The sequence below is a fragment of the Folsomia candida genome, unplaced genomic scaffold (genome assembly GCF_002217175.1).
Source record: "Folsomia candida strain VU population unplaced genomic scaffold, ASM221717v1 Fcan01_Sc033, whole genome shotgun sequence".
Classification (NCBI taxonomy): domain Eukaryota; kingdom Metazoa; phylum Arthropoda; class Collembola; order Entomobryomorpha; family Isotomidae; genus Folsomia; species Folsomia candida.
Window position 1 is genome coordinate 600,434 of NW_019091225.1, and position 22,787 is coordinate 623,220.

Consider the following 22,787-nt stretch of genomic DNA (forward strand, 5'->3'; position numbering starts at 1 on the left):
TGGTAAAGACGAGGATTGAATTAAATACTTATGACACCAAGAAACTCGTTAGCAAACTTTTTTTTACCACATTACTGGGAAATTTCAGAATCATCATTTGTTTATATGCACTTTCTTTATATATATTGCGCACATTTGTCATAATTCCAGATAACGCGGTGCTCACTGTAATGCGGATAAAAAAACATGACCGGCGTCACACTCGATTTTTTGCAATCTAACAAATTCATGATGCATTCAATTCAATTGAGAATTTTATCATCTAGCCAGCAACCCACGCCACGACCCACCACAATGTGCATGACGTTAATCTAATATGAATCACCACATTTCTAACCACTAAAACATGTAATCATCTTAAAGTGCAGCATTGCTGGATTAGATTAGCAGCAGACTGATCAATTATGTGCAGTTTTATGAATCGGCATCTGGTCAGTTCTATCAACAAAATAGAAATTTGGGGGATGAAGTGAGTGATAAACGCCAAACCAAAAAAGTAAATGAACAGACACTAAGTTTTTACACTGTTTCACTCAAAAGTCGTTTAGCTGTTTTTATTTTATTTATTAAACATTAATCATTTCTTTTTCATCTTCTTCCTTACTTATAATTACTAACTTCGGATCGTATGGTTTATGGTAACTTTTGACTTGAGTTTCAAGTATTGGACAAAATTTAGTGGGTGAAAATATATAATCTCTTCTTTTTGGAATTAAAGCATATTTTTTATGCTGAGCTTCAAAATTGTAACTTGAATTTTGAATGATTATCATGTTACAGATTCTTGGGACGCAATAATTTAGTTGACACATTTTATTATTACTAAAATATAGTAGATATTCATATATACCTAAAGTAATCGAACTAATCTGCTAAAAAAGTGTCTATTAATTGGTACATCAATTAATTATTACTCTGTTATTTTTAATTATTAAAGGTCAGCAGTTAAATGGCACCATTAATATGGAAATATAGTTTCGGATGGCGTTTTCCCTTCTTCTTCTCATCAATATTTAGAAATATACTTTCATAATTATTAGTTACATATTTAATTTATAATTTATCAAACCGGTCTTGGGTTGTACATTTTTCTTTGTTAAATGTGTAGAGGTTAATTATTCCAATTGCAATTAAAGTTCGCAAGGTACTCGTTTGTTAATTAGGCGATTGTATGCAGTAATTATTTATGATTACGCAACTAAAATTACGTATAATTAATTACATACTTACTAATAAAATATGTAGCATATTTCGTTTCACTTCTTATGCTTTCTCCGACACTTACTTTTACATACTTTAGAAAATAAGCTACCAGGTAATAAAATCGTTGGTATTTTGAAAGTAAAGGTATATAAAAATATAATAAGTATCTTTTCGACATAAGAAATTATTAATGTCTTTTACGAAAAAAAGACAGAATAATAGGAAAACTAATGATTCCGTCCAGAAGAATGGTGATGAATGAGGCCGCCAGATTGTCGCCGAGCTTCCTGAATAAAGGGATACATCGGGATGGGGTACTTTCGCTTGGAATTGTTAAAAATACTGAACAAACTCGTCAGTATTTGCTTGTACTCTGGAGGCGATGAGGACGTGGAGACGATGGATGATGACGAATTTGAAGATGACGATGTCGCAGATCCAGCAGACGAAGTACTCAACGTTCCCGTCTCACTCGCTTCAGAACATTCGGAAATCGTATCGTCCTCATCGAAATTCGGATTTTGGCATAGCTAAAAATATTTTGGGGGTAAAGATAATAAATTTTTTAGTCCATGACCAAACTTTGTGTGCGTGTAAACAGGAGAGAAACGTGCACTTTAGCTGGGCAAAAAAGGGAGCCATAAAAAAGTTGTGTGCAAAATCTGTAAAATTTTTGCTCTTATTTCATTTCATGCAGCTTAACATGCTTGGAGGATGCAATAAGTAGACATATTGATAAGCACATTTTTACAGTCGGGTTAGGCAAGACAAACAACAAACTAAAAACTACATACACAGGCATACAAACTACTCAAGAGGAAATTTATATACAATTGATGATGATTTACATACCATTCGTTATTGGCGTTTTATATTTTTTTCTGAGATTGAAAAAAATCAGTCTTTTTGAATCTCTCGATGTACTTGTGTATTTGTGTGATGGCAATAATAATAAGTTAAGTTTTATTGGTTCTTTGAGTCAGTGCTACAACTTTCTCCCGCTGATGGGCAACGGTACTGGTGGCGTCAACCGTTGACCTTTCGACGAGAAGAAGAAGAAGAACCTGGCTGACTTTGGAGATGTCGTCGACGTCGACGTTGTCGATGAAGGGGCGACGACTTGGGGCGCGATATTATTTCTGCCCGGCAGAATCACCGCAGTCGTGAGGAAGAACATGAATTGAAACAGGAACCAAAGGCACTCAAACCCAAAGAGAATATAGGCCAACCCCCGATACTACGGAGTTCAAAGAGAACAAACAAAATATAATGTAGTAATTTACATAATTGGATTAAAGACGTTCGTATTTACACGTTAGTAAAAAAATTAAATAATTATGGATTATTAAATCGAGTATAATTGTTAAATAGCGGTTCATCGGATTAGGATTAAGTAAGAAATGATGATGCAATTTTTTGTACAGCATTTTGGTTAATTATTATTGGAAATGGTAAGATTTCATACTATAATTATTAGTTAGTAGAAGTGGAGTCATTAGTTAGTTATGGTCCCATGAAATAAAGGTTAATTATCATTCGGATTTCAGTAAATTTTCGCAATTGTAGAATAGTTCAATTATTCGAAGATGAGCCCGCCTCAACCACAATTCGCCCACCAATTATTGTTTTTTTTTATAAATCATACAATTCACCCAGGCTTAGTAAAAATTTATGACGAAACGATGCAGTTTTATTACTCTTACCAGCAAGGATGAGGGTTCCTCTTCTATGATTTTCTCTGTGAGGTCCAATTCATCCGTGACGTCCATGCTGCCCATCGTTGGTAAACATCCTTCTGCAGAGGATTTAACACCAATTTTTTCATGGCAATTATGAACAGCATCTTCATTATCGCTTTCCTCATCATCGGTTGGAATTCGTTTTGGCAGCTCAAGAAATTTGGGATTCTTCTTGACGGACGAAGTCGATCCGGACAACAGGATATTGTTGTTGGTGCCATCACTTGATTTAGGGTTAGATGACAATACTTCCGACCCCCAGGGTCCGTATGCTCTCTTCGATTTGGACGATTTGTTCTTGTTTTTAGCAAATTCTGGTTTCCTGTCTTTGATAAGACACGGATCCTCATCCATTCTTTCGTCATCATCACAACTTCCCATTTCATCCCCACTCGTTATCGAGCCGGAAGATGGGCTTATTTCTCCATCTTGGTGATTATTGTTGTTAATATTATTATTATGGCTGCCGTCTAGTACATCGAAATTATTGCTGAATCGCACTTTTGTCGGACTGTGTGCTCGAGTTGGTGTAAGTGATGAATGTCTGTTATCGCCAAAGAAAATGTTGGAAATTTCTGTGCTATCGTAATCCATTTCATCAACGTCCATGTGACCCGAGTATCCGTGGATTAGTTTGGCATTATCAACCATCATCTTCCGATGGGAATTAAAGATGGCTTCATTCCCATTTTTATGGATTGGTTCGAAACTTGTTCTCCTACTGTTCGGAGCAGTTTGCGAGTTGGAGGACGGGCTGGAAGGATGAATCATCCCATTGCTGAATTTGAACTCTTCGCTAAATCGGTTATCTCGTCGGTATGGAGTTCCCGTCGCTTTGGCGAGTTCGTGTTCTAACGAACTGAATTCCATGTCATCATCGGGATTGGCAAAGTCCCAATCGTAGAGTAAATTCCCATCGTTTTCGATAGAGTTGACCAAACTTAAAACTTGGATTTCAGCCGCACATCTTTTGCATATCGAAGAGTTGGATGATGACGTCCGATTGAAAGAGGAAAGCACCGTGGATCCAATTCCTGTACTATTTGTGACATTATTATTGGCAGGCAAATCTCCACTGGGGTTAATGTGGTCACCACGCCCAGGGGTCGAATTTGTTTCTGAGTTCCTCCTGGTGGAAGTTAGAGGCGTGGAGAATGCAGAGTTGAGGTTTGATTGAGAACCGTAAATGGAGGAATCGCGGAGAATCTGATGGAAAATAAATTTACATTGAATTTACGTTATGAAATTATGTGATTCGACAATTCCGGTACCTTTCGTAATTCAGTAACTTCTTCATCCTTCTCGTTGCTAATTTGGACAATTTGTTGCTGAAGATGTTCATTCTCCTGTTTTCGACAAGACATGAATAAATCCAAATTATTGATATTAATTACATAAATATTTCTAACAATCCTACGCATTTTTGACTTTACCTGAACTAAAATGTGAATCTGCGCTTCTAACTGACGAACTTTCTCGTTCTCCTTATTCCTCGAAGCGATCAGTTCCTCGATACGATTTTCCAAACTGTCGATAAATTCAGATTCGGAAGTTTTAAGGTCTGGGCTGTTGGAATTGCCAGAATCAAACTCATCCGGTGATGGCGTATAGTCCCTGCAGTATTCAAACAAGGAATTCTAACGTAACCAATTTTACTTAACTGGAGATTAATGGTTTAGTAAACATGCCTCAAATCTTGCAAGCTATGCGATCTTTTCCTAAACAACCCGAATCCAGAACTCATTTCTTCTTCTGAAGAATCCGATCCGAAACTGAAGTACGAGTTTCGATTCAATTTTCCTCCCCCTCCTCCGCCCGCACTTCCGCCAGATTTCTTGCCTTGATCATTCTTCAACGATTGCAGGGTGACATTTAATTCGTCACATTTCCTCTCGAGATATTCAATGTTTTCGCCAAGACTGAAAAAAAATTAAGGAAAAAAATTAATTTTCTTACGTGACAATAATTTTTAATGATTATTCTTTACATCGCAGATGGCCACTTCTTTTTTCGCGTCTTATCAACTTGGTCATTCATTCAATTCATTACGAGATGCCATTATTTATTACTTTATAAATAAAAATAGCTCAACAACTACACGTAAATCCACTCATGCATTCATTTCGATCAAAGCAGAAGTGTGTTCTTCTTAATTGAATTAAATCTGAATTGCTTATTTTTATTACGATCTATTTCCGCTATCAATTATAATCTTAATTGTTTCAGTATTAAACTAGTTTGTATTTGTATGAAAATGACTGTGGCTGCTTGTTACGGGAACCAACCATTTCATTAGATAAATTCTATGTACGTACGCATTTATTAATAAAAAAGGACGCCTTGCTCACCGTCGTCGTTTCCTGCTTAGATTTTAATATGAATGCAACAAATAAAGGATTTATTTTGCTGCTGGTTTAATTAGGTTGATGACTGAGGGGGTATTTACTATGTAGTTTTTTATTATTTCTTATTCATTGAGAATTTCGTCATATCTTTTTGTGAGAGAGGATTTGAGTATTATTTAAAAGTAGGCAATTAAATATGATTTTGGCCTATCTAAACTATGTATAATACTGAAGATGAGAACTTAACTGCAATGATTTGATTGCCAAGAAAAGTGCTATTTTGTGGGTATTTAAGCAAGAAAAAAACTTCTTCCTATATACAAATTCTTTATGCAATTGATGTGACAGCATATTTTGTGCTTGTTCTCATACACAGTAATAAAGGATAAGTTTAATTGGACAGGTTTACATACGTATGGAATAAGTTGATAAGTATTTCATAAAATAATTTCAGGAAATAAATGAATTTGACAGAATTCGACATATTTCTTATGGTCGGTGATAGCAGAATAAAATATTATGAAATATGTGTAATTACCTTTGAATCCGCTTCTTATCCACTTCGTGTTTCCTACTCAATTGAGAATTGGTTTTCTCCAGCTCGCAAATTGACGACTCCAAATTTTCGTAAATTTTCGAACGGTTAGCACTCTCTTCTTTCATGGAAATCGATTGTTTCGTAAGGAACTGGAAATGACGAGAAAATTTACTATCATTTTTTTAATAGTTATAAAATTACGAGTAATTACTAATTACCATAAAATTATGACAATTCATTATCAAACCAAATAACGTACTTTAACCAATCTGATGACAAATTTTACTAAATCCCATTATTCTATAAACTTACTTTGTGGCAGCTAAATTGTACATTTTTTGTACTTTCAACTTTTCACAATTTTTCTCCCATTGATGATATAAACTTTAGTTTTGTGACACTTTGTATCCAAACTTCGATCTTAGTATGTAAACCCAGCATAAAATTAAAAACGAGGAAAATCTGGTAAATCTGTTATCACTTTGTGAGTTTGCTTATGGTGTGGTTCAACTTCCTCTTTATTACACACACACAATATGATTAAACTGAGATCATCTGAATTTGATTCGTAATTCAACACCATTTTGCGGATAAAATTGCTATCATTTTATTTATCAGTATTGTAAAAGTACGAGACCTTGAACGGGCAGTGGTAAAGTCAACGTTTCACTTTTGCTGATTTCTCTATAAGAACTGTGTATAACTCTTTTCCTGCTGCTCTTATTTTGGATTTTGGACGAAGCCCATATTACATAGAATAAGAAGAGGCCCGTTTACATATAATGACAATAGCAGTGGCAAGGTTGTTTAGGCCAGTGCTATTTCTGTATGCCTTCTACCACTTTGGCCAGTAAGCTACTTTATGTCGAGTTCTTCCGTTTGGGTTTTCTAACCTAACCTTACAGGAAGGATGATGACGATGGGAACATTCAAAGTCGAGGGGTTTCGAGAAAAGGAAACTTTCTTACGAAAGAATAGCGTTGGATTTCGTTAAGAAGCTAAATTTTAGACCCATGATTTTATCCAGTAGCGTTGAGGTAGATAGTTTTGCGTCACAGTGTACAATGGACAGGTGCGGGTTGAGCAGGTAGAGGAAACAAAGGTCTTCCTATTGTTTCATGGGATTTACATAAGCGGGATGTCGAATACATAAAGTACGTATGAAGGAAAAGTGTACAAAAATTAGGTGAGAAATCAAGGTGGAAATCTTAAGTTCGGAAATTCCATCCAATTATTGAGACGCTAAAATATTATGGAACATTAACATACGCATATGTTGAAATATGTATAAAAATGCAGCTACCTCTTTTTTTTCATGTCATACAAATTTTCTCAACTAAATGAAAACTGCACTGCAAATGCCACACGCATTTACGTACACGTGCAATAATTTACATATTCTGCGTACAATTACTCTTGCTTACACCACCAATACATAAATAAGTCGAGTACAACAACAATTACAGAAATGTAATTCATTACGATAAGTAAATTGATAAGATATTATTAAATCCTTGCGATACATACATCATCATTTATATCACTAACGAAGAAGTACACAACTTCCAAGTCGTGTGTGAGGTGACAACTAAGTAAGAGGTGAAGGAAAAACAATTTACAGGCTGATAAATCGAGATGTAATCCACGATTAACCCTTAAGAATAATCTAGAACAAGGGAAGGAAATCCTTGTCCAATTTATGATATGATAAACATTTGCAAATAAATTCCCATCATGAACAAAAAAAAGAATAACATGCAAATCAAGAATGAAAGTATTGTGTGTGTTCCAATTTAAACCGCGTCATGAAACTCCTGTCAATGATCGATCGATCAGTTTAATTTATCAATATTATTATTTTTAAAGCATGATTTTATTCCCTAAGATTCAATTGTCCTTATGCAACCGGCCGAACGAGACTGGTCAATCATGCAACAAAAATAATTGTATAACAGAAATGCCCACCATGCAAGGCACGATTATAACCTGCTAATTACTTCCCAAACAAAATATGAGACATTTTTTGTGCACTCATGGACGTACTTATCTCACACAGTGAACTAACCAACTAATATAAGATCTACCTATTTAAATATTTGTATTTCTCAATCAAATATCCAAATTAACCCGACATCTCCAAGCTCCAAACAAGGAGAGGCTTCTTATCGCTCATAATGAGACGCATTGTTAATCAAATAACAATGAAATCACAGCCAGTCCGTCAACTATAACCGCAGTCAAGTCAAGCCACCAAATTAAGGAAGTGTGTATTTGCGTAAGCAGTGTAACATGTTGGGTCGAAGAAATGCAATAATTCATTTCTCACTCCACGTTTCTCCAAAAGGTATCATGAATGAATTTCGTAATTGACTCGCGAGAATTTCAGCGTCTTGTGCCGTGCCGAGTGGAATGCGTAACTAATCAAGCGACAAGAAGCCACGACACTTTTCACACAGCACACGTTGTTTGTACTTTGTATGCACATAATCAGATGCATACAGTTGGACAAGTGTTAAGTGATTGTCAGAGATAAATGGGCCCACGAAATAATTGACTTTTCCATGTTTGTAATGTGCCTGTACTGCCGAGTTGCATGGGATCATAATTCAATAAACCGTAGCAAACGAAATGTAGCAATAGGGTGAAACAAGTAATTCCTCCAAAAAATATGTGACCACACCCTCTGACCTCGAGGGGGTAGTCCGATTGGCCCCAAAAATTGATCGATCCTCCCCCTGGGGTCATATCTATGATACCGCAAACTGATCTCGAGTATCTCGATGCGTCCTCCCGAAAGACAGACAGACAAAGTCTTCGCTTAATAACAAATACTTTTAACTCATCGTCGTCGTCTCGTAACTTATCAAACTTTCCCATGCTTACCCAATCGAAAAGCAAAGCAAAAACAGACAACTTTGGATTTGGGAGTAAGTACGATAATTTAGCGAAAGAAAGTCTGGCTGGCTGTCGAGTGTCGATCTCGTCTGAAATCGCCCAATTCCAATGAAACCTTAAAATGCCTCTGGTCGTCATGCATGGTTTCTGATCCGAGTCGAATCTTCCACTCTGATTTAATTTCATCTCATTTCCATCAACTTTTGGATAAAATATGAATAAACATGTCAAATAAATAGAATAAAATAAAATCTACTACTTGTTTGCTCTTTATTTTTCAGACGACAATTTGCCAACGATTTATGCATACATTGTCGAATTCATGTAAAGAATCGAGAGAATCGTGATTTGATTGCAATCCAGAAGATTTCAATTTGATTTGGATCACTTTGAAGAAAGGGTGAAAATTTCATAAAATAAAATTGAGACTCGACAAGCAATCTAGAACACGATGTGAGTGAATAAAATGCGCTATCTTCGTCGTGTATATGAACACTAATTTGTAAGAACTTTGTAAGTGCACCTAAATAAATTTGTCTGTCTGCATATAGCCGCAGTTGGTTAAGGTTTCCTGTGGTGAAGACCAACATGTGAAACTTTTTGTACCGAAAGTGATACATAAATTAAGCACATTTTTGACAAAATGGTCATAAATTATTTACGAACGGAAGAAAGAAAAAACTTTTAAGAAATGCCGATGACATTTTATTCTAAAAATTGGGTGTGAAATAAATAGTAATCGAATCGGTTATGCTAATTTACTAATTTTCCCTTGTCTCATCATCACGTAACGAGAAGAACCACCCAATCAGCCAATACACACATAAATAAAGTATCAAGATCTGTCTACATACAAAATCTAGAGAGGAAATCTGATTCATTTTCATCACCTGCCAATCCCTGTAATTACAGAGCTGTGGTTTCATTCATCTTTTGTGAATTCATATGTCGTCAATTATTACTTTTCCTTTCATTTCATTTGAAATTCTCATCGTATTAATTTTCCGACAAGTTCACGATCTTTAATCCGTCCCTTCGTAATTCGACTTCTCGCATGCGTGGCGTGGGATAGAGAACAAGAGTTCCTTTGAAAAACACTCTTTACAAGAAATTCGTGGACAAGAAAGATAACAAATTGCTTGCAGGTGGTGGTAGCCATATAAGTAAAGTGAGCTTTGTTTTAGCATTTAAGTGCTGAATCCTCGCTGACTGACAATGGAGGTCTCCCAACGTATGCGCACAGATTTGGACCAAACTGGCGTCAATCTATCACAAATATAATTAGGATGAAATTTTCAAATAGAACTATCTGCCAATGCGCAGGTTTGGCGGAGATATTCTATTTGCGAATTTCATACTAATTATATTTGTGATCGATTTACGCTAGTTTGGTCCAAATCTGTGAGCATACGTTGGGAGACCTCCATTGTGAGTCAAGGGTGTGCCGAGGATTGCCATTTAATTTGCATGATTGTAACTTTATTGCAATTTGCTTTCTACTAACGAGATAACTTTTGTTTTCACTTCGCCACAATGAAACAACTCGAGTCAGTTGTGATGATCTACCGTAACATTTTGTGAATTGAATTGATTCTACTTTTTTGCAAAGGTATTGATTACTTTGACCCCCTTTTCGTAAAAATGCATCTTTATTCGCTTGCTACGATACCTTAATGCACTTTGTTCTGTGTACACTGTACTTTTTTTGCGTTATGCATGCATCTCATTCTTTGTGGTGGTGGTTGGTGGTGGTAAAGTGCCGAAACTAACCAACATTACCGATAACGCAGTTTTTCACACTGTTTTTTGCGTAATAATGAAATAATGTACGTAGAAACCATTTCGCAAAAAGTTCTTTGTTTTATTTGCTGAATATGTTGTATGTGTTTCTTTCTACTCTTTTGTTACAGTTCGGCTTAATTTCTTGGACGACCATTGCATTGGTCAATATGCTTAGGAACGAGTAGACGCCGAGACGACGCAGCATGACCTCACCCACCACGCAACGGAAATTAACGCGTCTACTGTGAACAATAAATCGTCATTTGGCCGTCTGGTCGTCTAGATGCTTAAGCACTTCTACGAGTGATTAGTTTAGTTGTCGTCTCGTAAAGCGATGGATGATAACCCCAACAAAACAAGAATCTTTTCTAAAGTCAACTTTTATGGTGTTATGTGGTCTGTTACAGTTGTTAGGAGGAGAAACTAGTTTACATGCAGTACATTTCAAATTAAACATCTCATAAATAAAGGGTTACAACATTACGCGAGCTGCTGGCTGTCAGGACACGATTGACGACGATCCATCCAAGAAGAGAACTTCCATTTCATTCAAGAATTAGCCTCCGCTGACCTATGCGACCAGCCACGGCACGATTTTCTTCATGAATAACCAATTAATAAAAGTTCACTGTTCACGATTTCATAGGAGGAATTTCCTACCACAATTTTGATCCTGATGTGATATGATATCGGCAAGATAAGTATAAGATAAGCATGCTATTCTTCTATGAAAAGATCACTAATTTCTAAAATAGGTACATACACCAGCTTGCTTTTATTCTGATAACCTGGCATCGCATAATTATACTTGGGATGAGAGATTGGGGTTGATTTGTATATTTATAATTTACAAAAAAAACACGAGTGGTTTGTTTCGTTCGGCATATGTATTTATGACCGAATAAGTGAATCCTCATACACTTATCATTTCCCGAGATCCAATTGTGTCAATAAAATAAACACGAAAAATAAATTCTAACAATACTATCTCCCCACTCAATTCGAAGAGGATTTCAACGAGAACTTTCACAAAACTTGTATCAAAATCATATAAACGAAACCTCGTGATCACTGAATTGCATTTTCGTTTTAAATTTAATTATGGAAAATTAAATACATAATAAAAAAAGAAGAAGTTTTTAAAATCTTTGAAATAAATCCGCTTATGTACTTCCGACAAGTGGGACGTTTTTCTCTCAAAATTGTCCCAAGTGTAAATAACACATCAAATATTCCGAGGTGGGCGTGGACCCCAAAAAAATAATTCATTAACACCAATTTTCAAATTGAAATTGAAGCCATCCGAGCCATAGCTAATTTTTTAGCAAGAGTTTTCCACCTACTACGTACGTACCACCCGCTATGTCTTCCAATTTGTCCCTTTTATCAGACTAAATTATAATCACGAGGAGACCGATCATCGATTGAACCGCCGCCATTGTAATCGCTTTCATTACTCATTATAGATGTTTTATTGATGGCAAATGTTAACAGCTCGATCTCCGTCAGCATCATGAATTAACTGTTTCCATTTCATTCATGACTTTAGTTCTCATTGTGTTTTCTACGAATTCTACGAATGCTAACAAACACAAAATTGTGATAGTTCATGCAGCAGGAATCAATGTGCCTACTTTTTATTACACCTCTATTAATAAAATGACGACGAAATGAGACTCCTGTGAGTGAAAAATGTTTCGGTTTTTTTTGTGTCCTACTAAATATGTATTTCTAAACTGTTCCATTTTCTTTCAGTGCCCTGCGTGCGAGCAGAATGATGATCAATTAAAATCAGTGCAGTGGCCTAATTAACACTTGGAAAACAAGTGCCTATTTATTATTGAGAGTGAGTGAGTGAGCCATAGGAATTGACGCACATATTTCTGACACTTTTGTATTTTTTACTATCTGAAGCGTGAATAAGTAAATGAATATTCGTAAAAATGAAGCGGATAAAACAATTTTCATTCTCGCTGAGCATTTATCAAGTGAGAAATCTCATCCGGTTTAATAAAGAAGACAGTCAATGTCCTTTCAACACATTTGTCATTCGAGGAGTAAAATTGAATAAATGCAAATGTAATGCACTATCAAATAGCAAGAATTGTATGTCCCAACCAACAAAGTGATAGATAGATACGACCAACTTCTTGTATTTAGCAATGTTTGCAAGTAGCTTCTTTCTTGTTTCCTTCCTCGTTATGAAAAATGTCAAGTTTTAATCTGGGAATGTTTAATCATTTGCGTACGTACGTACGTATTTGACTAACTGGTGTGAGAAAATTAAGTTAAAAGTTTATCATAATGGGTGCAGATGAGCGCAGAGTTAAGCGATGTCAATCAGGTCGGTGAGAACATTTGGAAGAAAACGCCCCTCGACTAAATGCTTGTTATGATAGGATACTGGTCATGTACATACATAAGTAATAAGATTGTTGCCTTAATAAAAATGGCATAATATGTATTGAATTGTATTGGGAAAAATCACTGAAATATTTAAAAATAATATTTATGTAAAACACGTCAAAATACGAATTTATACGAAATACGAATAATTTATAAAATAATTTATACGAATAATTTATTTATACGAAATATGTACACGCAAACATCAAATCTGCATCTGGGTTTTTTATGATCTAATTTCTTTTTGCAAAAAAGTCGTCTCACGTCGTTGAAAATTTACAAAACGTATTTTTTAAAATACCATGTAAGATTTACGTATTTTTATAATATATTTATATGTCTGAAAACCTAGAAATAGGTATGTGACAATACGTAAAAATATTTGAAATTTTTGTGATCTATTCGAGTTAAGGAACGCACCCACAAAGTTTGCCTGTCGGTCGTCATCAAATGAAAAAGTTGAAAATAAATACATATCCACCCTCTGGTCACAAGTTTACAAATTTTAGTACATAAATACGCAATACAAAAATTCGTCTGCAATGGTAAAAAAAATTGAGCGGAATTTTACTCCTGATGAAACGAAGATGGCATAATTACTCGTCTGTCATCAATAAATACAAACACATCTTCGAGGAATGCCGACAATTTGGAGGAGAGTCGAGTAGGTGACAAGCAAGTCTTAACCCCCCACCAATTCCGCTTCTTTAATTACTCCAAGACACGCACAAAACTAACGTAACCACTTATTTTATTTGCATCTCTTTGCTGTAATGACACCACAACAAATATCTCATTAACATTTCACAACACGACAAATTCAATCCAAACAGAAGGACTTGCGTACCTACTGGCAAATTGCAATGCATTGTTGTTTGTTAAATCGACATGTTTATAAATAAAATATGTACGTACTTGTCCCGTCAAACGTGTGCTTTTCCCTTGAATGTCAAACACTCAATTTATATGCAGCTTAACAACTTTAATTGAGGCTAAATCCACACTCGTACTCAAGGTTTTGGAGTGGATTAAAGAAATGAAGCATGACGACGACGACGAATCAATGTACAGCTAGAGAGATGCCTTTGTTATAAGAGGAAATTGAGGTTGGGAGATGCTGTCGAATTCTATTTTAGGTGCGACCGGACATGACATGCACCGACTACCCACCGAGTTTTGCGTATTATAATATTTTAAGTGACATGTTTTTGTTTTCTTATCCACTCGTCATTTCGCTAATAAGATAACTATTATTAAGTATGTTATGTTTGTTACAAACCTCGATTTCTTGGGCTTGATCATCAATCACGACTTGTTGCTGTTTCAGCTCAGTTTCCAGTTCCTCATTCCTCTCTAAAAGGGTCCGACCCAATTCCGCGGCGAGCTGGAGGTCTGCAAATAATAAAAATAGAAAATTGTATTTACATATCTTCAACATCTTTTTTTTAATCTGATAAGATTTTTCTGATTGCCCATCAGATTAAATTACTCGTTTTTTTTTAATGCGTGGTCACTGCCACGACCAACCAAAGCAAGAAATAAATAATAATAACATATCTTTTTGTTATGAAAAGATAGCACCAGAATTGAGAGAATTTATTAATGCGTCTTCTTCTTCCCACCAACATTCATTTTTCCTGTCACACTTTTAAAAACTAAGTTTTTTATTTTACGAAACAACTTTTCCCTTTGAAATAAACGGAGCGCATCATCTTTACAAAATGTTTTTTAACTTGGATTATTTCGGCCATTTAAACAAAATAACAATTCGTGTATTGTTGGCTACTCATTTTTTTGCCGAGTTAAAAAAGCCATGGTTGGTCAGCTTAAATGGAGTGCAGCTAAATAAAAAACCATCAATATTGTTATTATTGCTAAACCAGTGGCGTGTTTGTTGTAGGATGCAAATTATTACACCTACTTTGCATAAATATGTATGCAAATCTCATTGCGTGTTCTGGTGGGTGAAAGTGATGCACAATTCTCACCCCAGACGACAAATTGTTAACAAACCTTTAATATCGTCGAATGTGGCCTTGGCCAATTTCAGTTTGGCGAGCTGTTGCTGCTTGTTCAGCTGCTGTTGCCGGGCGGAGGGCAGTGGGGGCGGCACAGTGATCCGATAACTTCCCGGCGTATCGGGCGCATTGCTTGATGAACTTATCACCTCCATTTTAAACTTATTTTCTCAGTTTAAATTTCTCGTAGAAAACAAAAAAAACTCGACACGCACGTACACACTAATCGACTCTGAAGAAAGAAACTGTTTAATAATGATTATTGAAACGTAGAAATAAAACTACTGCAAAGGAAATGAACTGTTACTAACAATTCACCGAACTAAAAAATATTTACAAATACTAATTGATTTTTTAATTTTTGTTTTGCTTTACAAAGAATAATGGACAATGGGCTTGCTTATATAAAACAATTCTGACTTTCGTAGCAATAAACTGTGTATCTGCTTGGAAAACGTATCTAACTAACTAAAAACTAATCAACACTTTAATAATTTAGCAATCGACGTGCAAGATAAGGAAATAATTTGCACGGTGGCAAAATTACTGTAGGAATTGCATAATAATAATTTGTGCTGATGGCGTCATTCGCTTCGCTGGAAGAAGCTGGAGCGAGGAAAAATGGTACAAAATTTGCAGTACCAGCAGTAACGTTATTACAATTTATGTACTAAACTGTTTGAGTCCTACGAACTTATGAGATTAAATAGTTTGGGAGAAAATGGTTCCTAAAATTAAGGTGCTTTACTTCACGAGGTTAAAAACCCTGACTCATCGGCACTTTAAAAAGGCTACTTGAGCAGATAAATAGATGGATTGACGCACGCACGTACATGTATGTGAAGCCCCAAAAATAATAACAATGTTATATGTACGTGTGCCCTTTTAAGTAGAAAATTGTGTCCAATTACAAGGCAGACTTTTGTCCAGCAGACTTTTGAAACTAAATATATTTACTATTTTTATGCAGCAAAGCAACACTTGTGAAGACGGAAGTCAAGTCAATCCCTTTTCACTGTTCATTACAGACTGCATCTAAAACTAAAACTTGTCCCATAATGTACGATGCAGCCTTCTTTCTTTCGACAAAAAGTTGAGAAAAATGAGCACTTAAAATCTTGCTGTGGTTGTTGTTGGTGAATGGGAGGAATTATTAGTTGTATACGGCAAGTTGAGACTAATGAATGAGACGACGAGACGATGGTTGGTGATCAAGTCGAGGGTGCACCGTGCTTTACTTTGGGAGTAGTGTGTCCACATTAAATTTTTAAGTTTCATTTGCCATGTTATTATATTGTCTGAGAGATTTTAAACAAAATCATATCACGACTTTTATCACTCTTCTGACTCGACTCGGGGAAGAATTAGCAGAGATTTTGTTTCGTAGAGCTTATTAGTTCGTTTTATAGTTCACTTTTGCATGCAGCAGACAGGAAATGCAGGCATTTGTTCCATGCATTGCATAGACTCACAGCTTTATTAAAGCAAGTACTTACGTTTACATAAACGGAAAGAATTAGGAATCAGAGAATGAGGAGGAACTGTTAAAATTTTGAATAATTTGTTTACGATAAGTATTGAATATTTGAGTTGATTCTGTATAAAAGAATGTACCCGATAAGAGTCTTATTAGTCTAAATACATACTTGAATGAGACAAAGTAGTCACGCCAGGCTGTGTATTAAAATTACTAAAATGCACTTATTTTAGAAGACCAACTCTTCAAGAAACTACTGATTTCCGTCGTGCATGGTGTTTGGTGTTACTTTTGTGTGATGAAAAACTTGTGCACATGCATTTTTGTCCGTGCCACGGCTTAAATTAAAATGCGGATAAGGTTTTTAGTTTAGTTTACGAAACGTGTGTTGTATGTATGCAGTTCAGTTTGTTGCACTTTTTTACTCACTTTACTATTTACTTGAAATATGTAACACAAACCGACCTAAATTTTATTTATGGACACATTTACTTAGCCAAGATTTAAAAATAAGAAACGTTTGTAAATAATACTTCGTAGAAACAAACGTAAAAAGTTGGCGTTGGTTGCACAAACGAATTGGCACTTGGTAAAAATGATGTCTCGATGCCAATATTTATGTGAGTAACGAATGATAAGTTTTCTCGCGTAACAAGATGACAACCAAAGTCATCTCTTATCTTTGATTTTTAACCCGAAAGTGCAGCAACGGTCAGAAATCCTTTCGATTTGCGAAATTTTCCACGAGTAGCTTTTATCGCTTATCTCTCTCCGGTCCACGACTAAGCGAAACTGACGAGAAGTCGATTGATGAAATAATAGCTCAGGAAATGATGAACTCGGTTTGGGCTTTCCTAAATGAAAATTGCCATTCATGAAGGTATGTAGAGCTAGCCAATCATGAAGGGTAAGTAAGAAGAAACATAACAAAAGCTGCCGGAATGCCCATGTAGTTATGCAGCAGTATTTCAGTATTTTTCATTTACACAGATTCACACCAACATCAACCCACAACCATTAAGTTTGTGGTGTATTGTGCATATCTAGTAGTTTCTGCATAATGTTGTAATCTCATGCAAAAAATTAAATTTCCCATTGCATTCTCCACCACAAAAAATAAGTAACAATAATATAAGAGACCCAGTATATGTATTTACGTATATATAGTATCAAGGATACATTGGATATCAGTTATCATATAGTTATCATGACGGTAGATCAACTCAAAAATAATGAAACTATGCTAAAACGAAAATGTTTTACGGAAGTTGGTCCGGTGGCGAGATCATCAACGGACGGACGATCAAAAACAGATCAAAAATGTTGTGCAATAATTGCAGCAGAGAATTTAAAGGTCATCATCATTCAGAAGTTGCAGAAGGTCGTGTGAAATTGTTTACACGATTGAAACATTTAATTTTTCGTTAAAATTAAGTAGGTAGCAAAACTAGTGAGTTCCTCGTTCGAGTCGAATCCGAAGTTTTGCATTGATTAATTATTATGTACGGAGGAAATTCCAGGCAATAACTTTACCCCTTTTGTACCACACATAATCTCGAACAATTCTCATCTCCAAGTCATTCCCGACATATGCTGTTTGCCTGCGAGTCGTCACGATGACCATCATAATCATCATAATCAGTGTGGATTGTAAAACTGCCAACATCATTTCGCATTGTTACTTCAACTCCCACATTTACTCTTTTCTTGCAGCAGAAAGAAAAAGTAATTGCGACGGAACAAACTCTAATAATCCGTTGCAAACGAAATGTAGCAAAGGGGTGAACACACATGGGATATGCCTTACGTCGTCTTCCATGAACTAACGTCTAAAACGGTAGACACAAAAAATTCGACATTTTTAACTGTTGACCTTATCACCGTGGCGCGGTGACCTTTTGACCTACTACACTCATCTTCGAATTTAACTCCCCCCCCCCAAAAAAAAAAATTAGAAACACGTTGGTGAAAGCCGCATCTCGAAATTCGAACCCGTTCTAAAGTCATCGTGGATACAGACAGACGGAGAGACGGACAAGACATTCCCATAAAGGGGGATGCACCCCTTAATAAATCCAGCCGTATTGGATATACGCCACATTAAATGCACATGTACATACGTTTCATCACAAGACCAACCATAATTAAGGTTTTGCTCTGGCTGACGATGGAGAATTTTGCGGTATACCAACATCAGAATTGGCAGTTGGGTAAAAAATCGCGTACATAATTGGTACAGACTTTGACCAAACCAAGGGTAAAATTGGTAGGGCAAAAACCGTTCGTGATGAAGCGATGATTAATGAATCTTCCAGAACGATGGTCATTTTTACTCGAAAAATTTCAGAATTCTTTTATACGCACGGAAAAGCTTAATTTGTTTCTTATTATTACTCAACAAATTCGCCATAAAGAGATCGCTTCTGTTATTGCGATAGGCAGGTACCTTTCGGTCACTGCCTTGTTCCTTATTACTATTACGCTAAATTTTTAATTCATACGTAATGTGCACTCTTGTCTCGTTTTTTTCATTTATTTATGAATGGAACTATTTATATTTAAAATTGCAATTAAACTTGGCCAAGTTTAATAACTGACTTGCATTAGCTTGCATTCATTATTCAGACCCATTAGCCACAATTATTATGGTAACGTAACGGTTTTATAAATATAAATCAGGTGTACTTCCTATCCCCATTAAATCTCTGTGTATACATGCATTTTCATAATGTGGCGAGCAAAATTATCCCTTTATTACAATATTTGCCTACTACACACCTCAACTAGTAATTCGTGCAATAAAAGAGACCAAATCAGCAAATAATTTCTCGTCGAGATTATTATTACCCCAATTTATAAAACAAATTTGGTTCAAGCAATAAAACAAATTAAAGTGATTAACTCTTTTACAACTTCAATTTGTGGAATGGTCAATAAAATGTTGCAAGCCGGGTGACCTTTGACATTTGAGTGTAACCTCAAATATTCGTGAATTTACGTCACTTTAGGAAAAAAGAAAGAAACGCCTAAAATTCCCACAACCTTTACCGCAAATTCTGCCAAAGTCCCGTAAACGATTTAATCGCAAACTACATACTTAAATCTACGAACCTGGTTGATGCGTGTACATATGTATGATATTGCATGTATTGTTGTGGTCATAACAAAGCATATGCAAATCAAGGCAGGAAGAGAGACTGAGAAAGAAACCAGTATTTTCTGTCCGGCAATAAAGTATGCAAAGTGCTGTTAATACAATACAATTAAATTGATAATTATGCATGAGTTCAGCAATTATCACTCGAAAGAAGTGGCTGGCTGCGTGTGTGAGTACGCATTTTGCAGTGATATTCATCCCCCCTGAGATAACCACTTAGGTTAATTAGGCACACTTTTCCTTTAATAAATAGAATAGTGCTGCAAATTGTTGTGTTTTCTCCGATTAAAAAATGGAAATTACTTACGCACATCCCTCCAATCCAACCCACCTGATGTCCCATTTAGCATTTAACATTTAAATAAATTCAATGTCAGAGAAGGATATTCACACTTGGTTCCACACTCGAACATATTTAAATCACGAGTCATCTTTACTTTCATTAACCATTATAAAAGAAGCCTCTCGCTGATGAGGAGTGGGATGCATCGAATCGAATCTGTGGGAAAAATCAGTCTGCCATGAAGAAAGACATGGCGTTTTCTAGACGCCTAGTAGAAAACAGGCACAATTACAAAAAGCCTGCTGCCTGCCTGCATAGAGAAAATATGTAGGAATCTTGTTATTTTGGTCGGATGGGATGGGATTTGTCTCCTCACGTAGAAAAAAAATCCTTTACATAAACCACGCCAGAAAAAAATGTTGGGATGTTTTATTTTACTAAAATATTTCTTAAAATTCCTCTCAGAGTAGGAACGAATTAAATCATAATTAATTTAATTTTGCAAGAAAAATTTGATAATTGCGCAATGTCACACAAACACGCACGCAAATAAATCAATTAAGCATTGATCTGAAATATTGCTCACTCATAATTTTTAAATGCGCGGACCTCATTTAATTATTAGCAGCTTACTTTCTTTCTTGCATAATCACACCAGCCAGCATTTCATTTTAATTTGATGAATACAAAATTCTCAGCGGCTCACGTACATACGTTCAAGACGTGTACTATACATACACATCTCTGATTCTTCTGCAATGATGAATTAGCAAATTTTGACACCTCCTTAGTCTAAGCACCAATACAATAAAATAAAAGGAGCTTTAATGCATAGAAAAAGAGTCGTAAAAACTTGACGCAACGAGAGAGAAGCTCATCTTCTTCAATTTGTATCCAATAATGATGATGAATACGGTTTTGTTTAAGCAAAATCCAGCCATGCAGGAATAAGCAAGCAAGGTTTCTTCTTCTTCTTGGTTGTAAAAAGAAACGTTTATTTTTTTCTCGGTACGGTGACTTGAAGTAATTTGATTGTTGTTTTAGTACTCTTCCAGTCATCTACTCCTCCACGGTTTGTCTTTCAAACCAAGGTTATACTTAAAACGTATGGGATGGATGGGATATGTATCAAATGATGAAATGGCATGTGATGGCACCGCACCGACAAAAAATCAGTGGAGCGATATATCTATGCATTCACTACTTTAGTAGAGTTGGATACGACGATTTTTACTTTTTTTATTCGGTCAGAATGAAAATGCTCTCTTATCATGAAAGTAAAATGTGTCGATGTATCCGAATGATCATGAGGAGTGAAATATGTAAGCAATATTAAATAACCCGAAGATTTTTCATGGACCAAATAATTAATCAGGAAAATTACATATTTGTAAGTCAATGACGTCCTTATTGATATAATTTCAAATAAATAAATATATATTCATGTTGAAGATTCGTGGTGGGCAATTGTTCCGATGTGCAACATATTTTCACTCAGAGACTAGAACAAAGTTTTGCTTCAATTGTTCAGAAAATGTGTTGTGCTGCGGTTTTTATCTGCATCCGTTTGGAATTTATGGTTTATGGCAAAAAAAACTACTCCAACTAACTAACTGCAGGTGGCAGGCCACAGTAACAACTGTTCAAGACATGACCGTGACATTTTGATGGGAATGCAAGCTGTGTAGCTGATGTACCAAGTTTAGCCGATGATCAGTGACGATGGATGGATGGATGGAAAACAATTTTTTTTCTAAAAATATACAAATATATTTGTTCGGGTAGTCAGTAGATAAACTATATTTTGCTCAATTATTATAGGTTAAGTACCAATTTTCCGATGATGAAATCCCAGTGATCATCGATAACAAGAGAGGGGCCAATTATTATCACATGCAGTTATCCTCCCCAAATTTCAACAAGTTTTTCTATTGTTTATGTGCGATCACATCGTAAATTGTACAATTTCTTGGTACAACCTTACCTCCACCTCCTCTTAAAAGTATGCATTATCTGTATGAATTCGTGTAACTCTGGTCTGGTTAACAAGGCCATAATAACAACAATACTTCACCCTTCATCACATCATGTCAAGTGACACGATTTGGTAAAGTGGAAACTTTTCAATTTCAGATTTCTGTATTTTTCTCGCAATAAAGTGTCAAAAACATTTTATTACTTGTAAAATAAGAACCCACAAAAATCTTATTAGTTATAGTTTGCCTAAATCGTAATAAGGACGACGACAATAATTATTGCGGAATAAATTGAATTCAATTGACACGTCGTCGTCGGAATTAAAAAGCTTTAGAGAAAAATTTTATGATTCTTCGTTCGTGAACTGAACTTTCCCCTTTGTGTCGAGTGGTGCGAACGAATGTGATGATATAAGGACCCAATAATTTAGCTGTACAGAAATAATTTCAGCTTTTTGTTAAGAATAACAAGATTGTCAATAGTTGTCTTGTTCGTGAACAAGCTATAAAACAAATTGTATTTTTTCACCTCAACAACAAGCTATCTTTTCGTTAATGGATCGTGTGTCACATCAAATTTCAATAATTTTCAATTTGTCTCCCCATTTCCATTTCGTCAAGTCGAGAAAGATGCGCGTCCTCCGCTGAGGATGAGGATGAATATCGGAATATTCATTTTTATACAATCACGAAAATAATGACATTTGAATCCAAAGCTGTAAAATACATGGAACAAGTCCCCTTTTAATAATAAAGGAAAGTCGCAAATTTTTCATGCAAAATTATTGAGAACGATGCGCATTTTTGCGTAAATTCTGTATCCGTATCCCAGTTTTATGATGAAGATAAAGTGTGTTAATTAAATATTATAATCAGTTCACAAACTAGAAATGAAATGAAATGTACAGAAGAAAAATGTGATTAAATAGGAGTCGATCGATTCTACTTTAAGAAACTTTACAGCGAAA

General features: G+C 35.5%; 1 protein-coding gene across 6 annotated transcripts in view; it reads right to left on the reverse strand.

Moving 5' to 3' along the window:
• Nucleotides 1-516: 516 nt before the first annotated feature.
• The window catches only part of LOC110860609 (uncharacterized protein DDB_G0283357), a 39,201-nt gene continuing 16,930 nt past the window's right edge, over nt 517-22,787 (reverse strand). For 3 of the 6 annotated variants that reach the window (XM_022109678.2, XM_022109679.2, XM_035860446.1), the window contains exons 3-9: nt 14,188-14,300; nt 5,826-5,974; nt 4,631-4,861; nt 4,376-4,556; nt 4,214-4,288; nt 2,907-4,148; nt 517-1,733 (exon numbers count right to left, since the gene is read on the reverse strand). In XM_022109678.2, the coding sequence (XP_021965370.1) occupies nt 1,431-1,733; nt 2,907-4,148; nt 4,214-4,288; nt 4,376-4,556; nt 4,631-4,861; nt 5,826-5,974; nt 14,188-14,300 (2,294 nt within the window). In that variant the 3' untranslated portion in view covers nt 517-1,430. Of the gene's footprint in view, nt 1,734-2,055; nt 2,441-2,906; nt 4,149-4,213; nt 4,289-4,375; nt 4,557-4,630; nt 4,862-5,825; nt 5,975-6,137; nt 6,660-14,187; nt 14,301-14,921; nt 17,180-22,787 lie in introns of those variants that run through there. The other 3 variants (XR_004837327.1, XM_022109676.2, XM_022109680.2) reach the window with 3 other exon arrangements.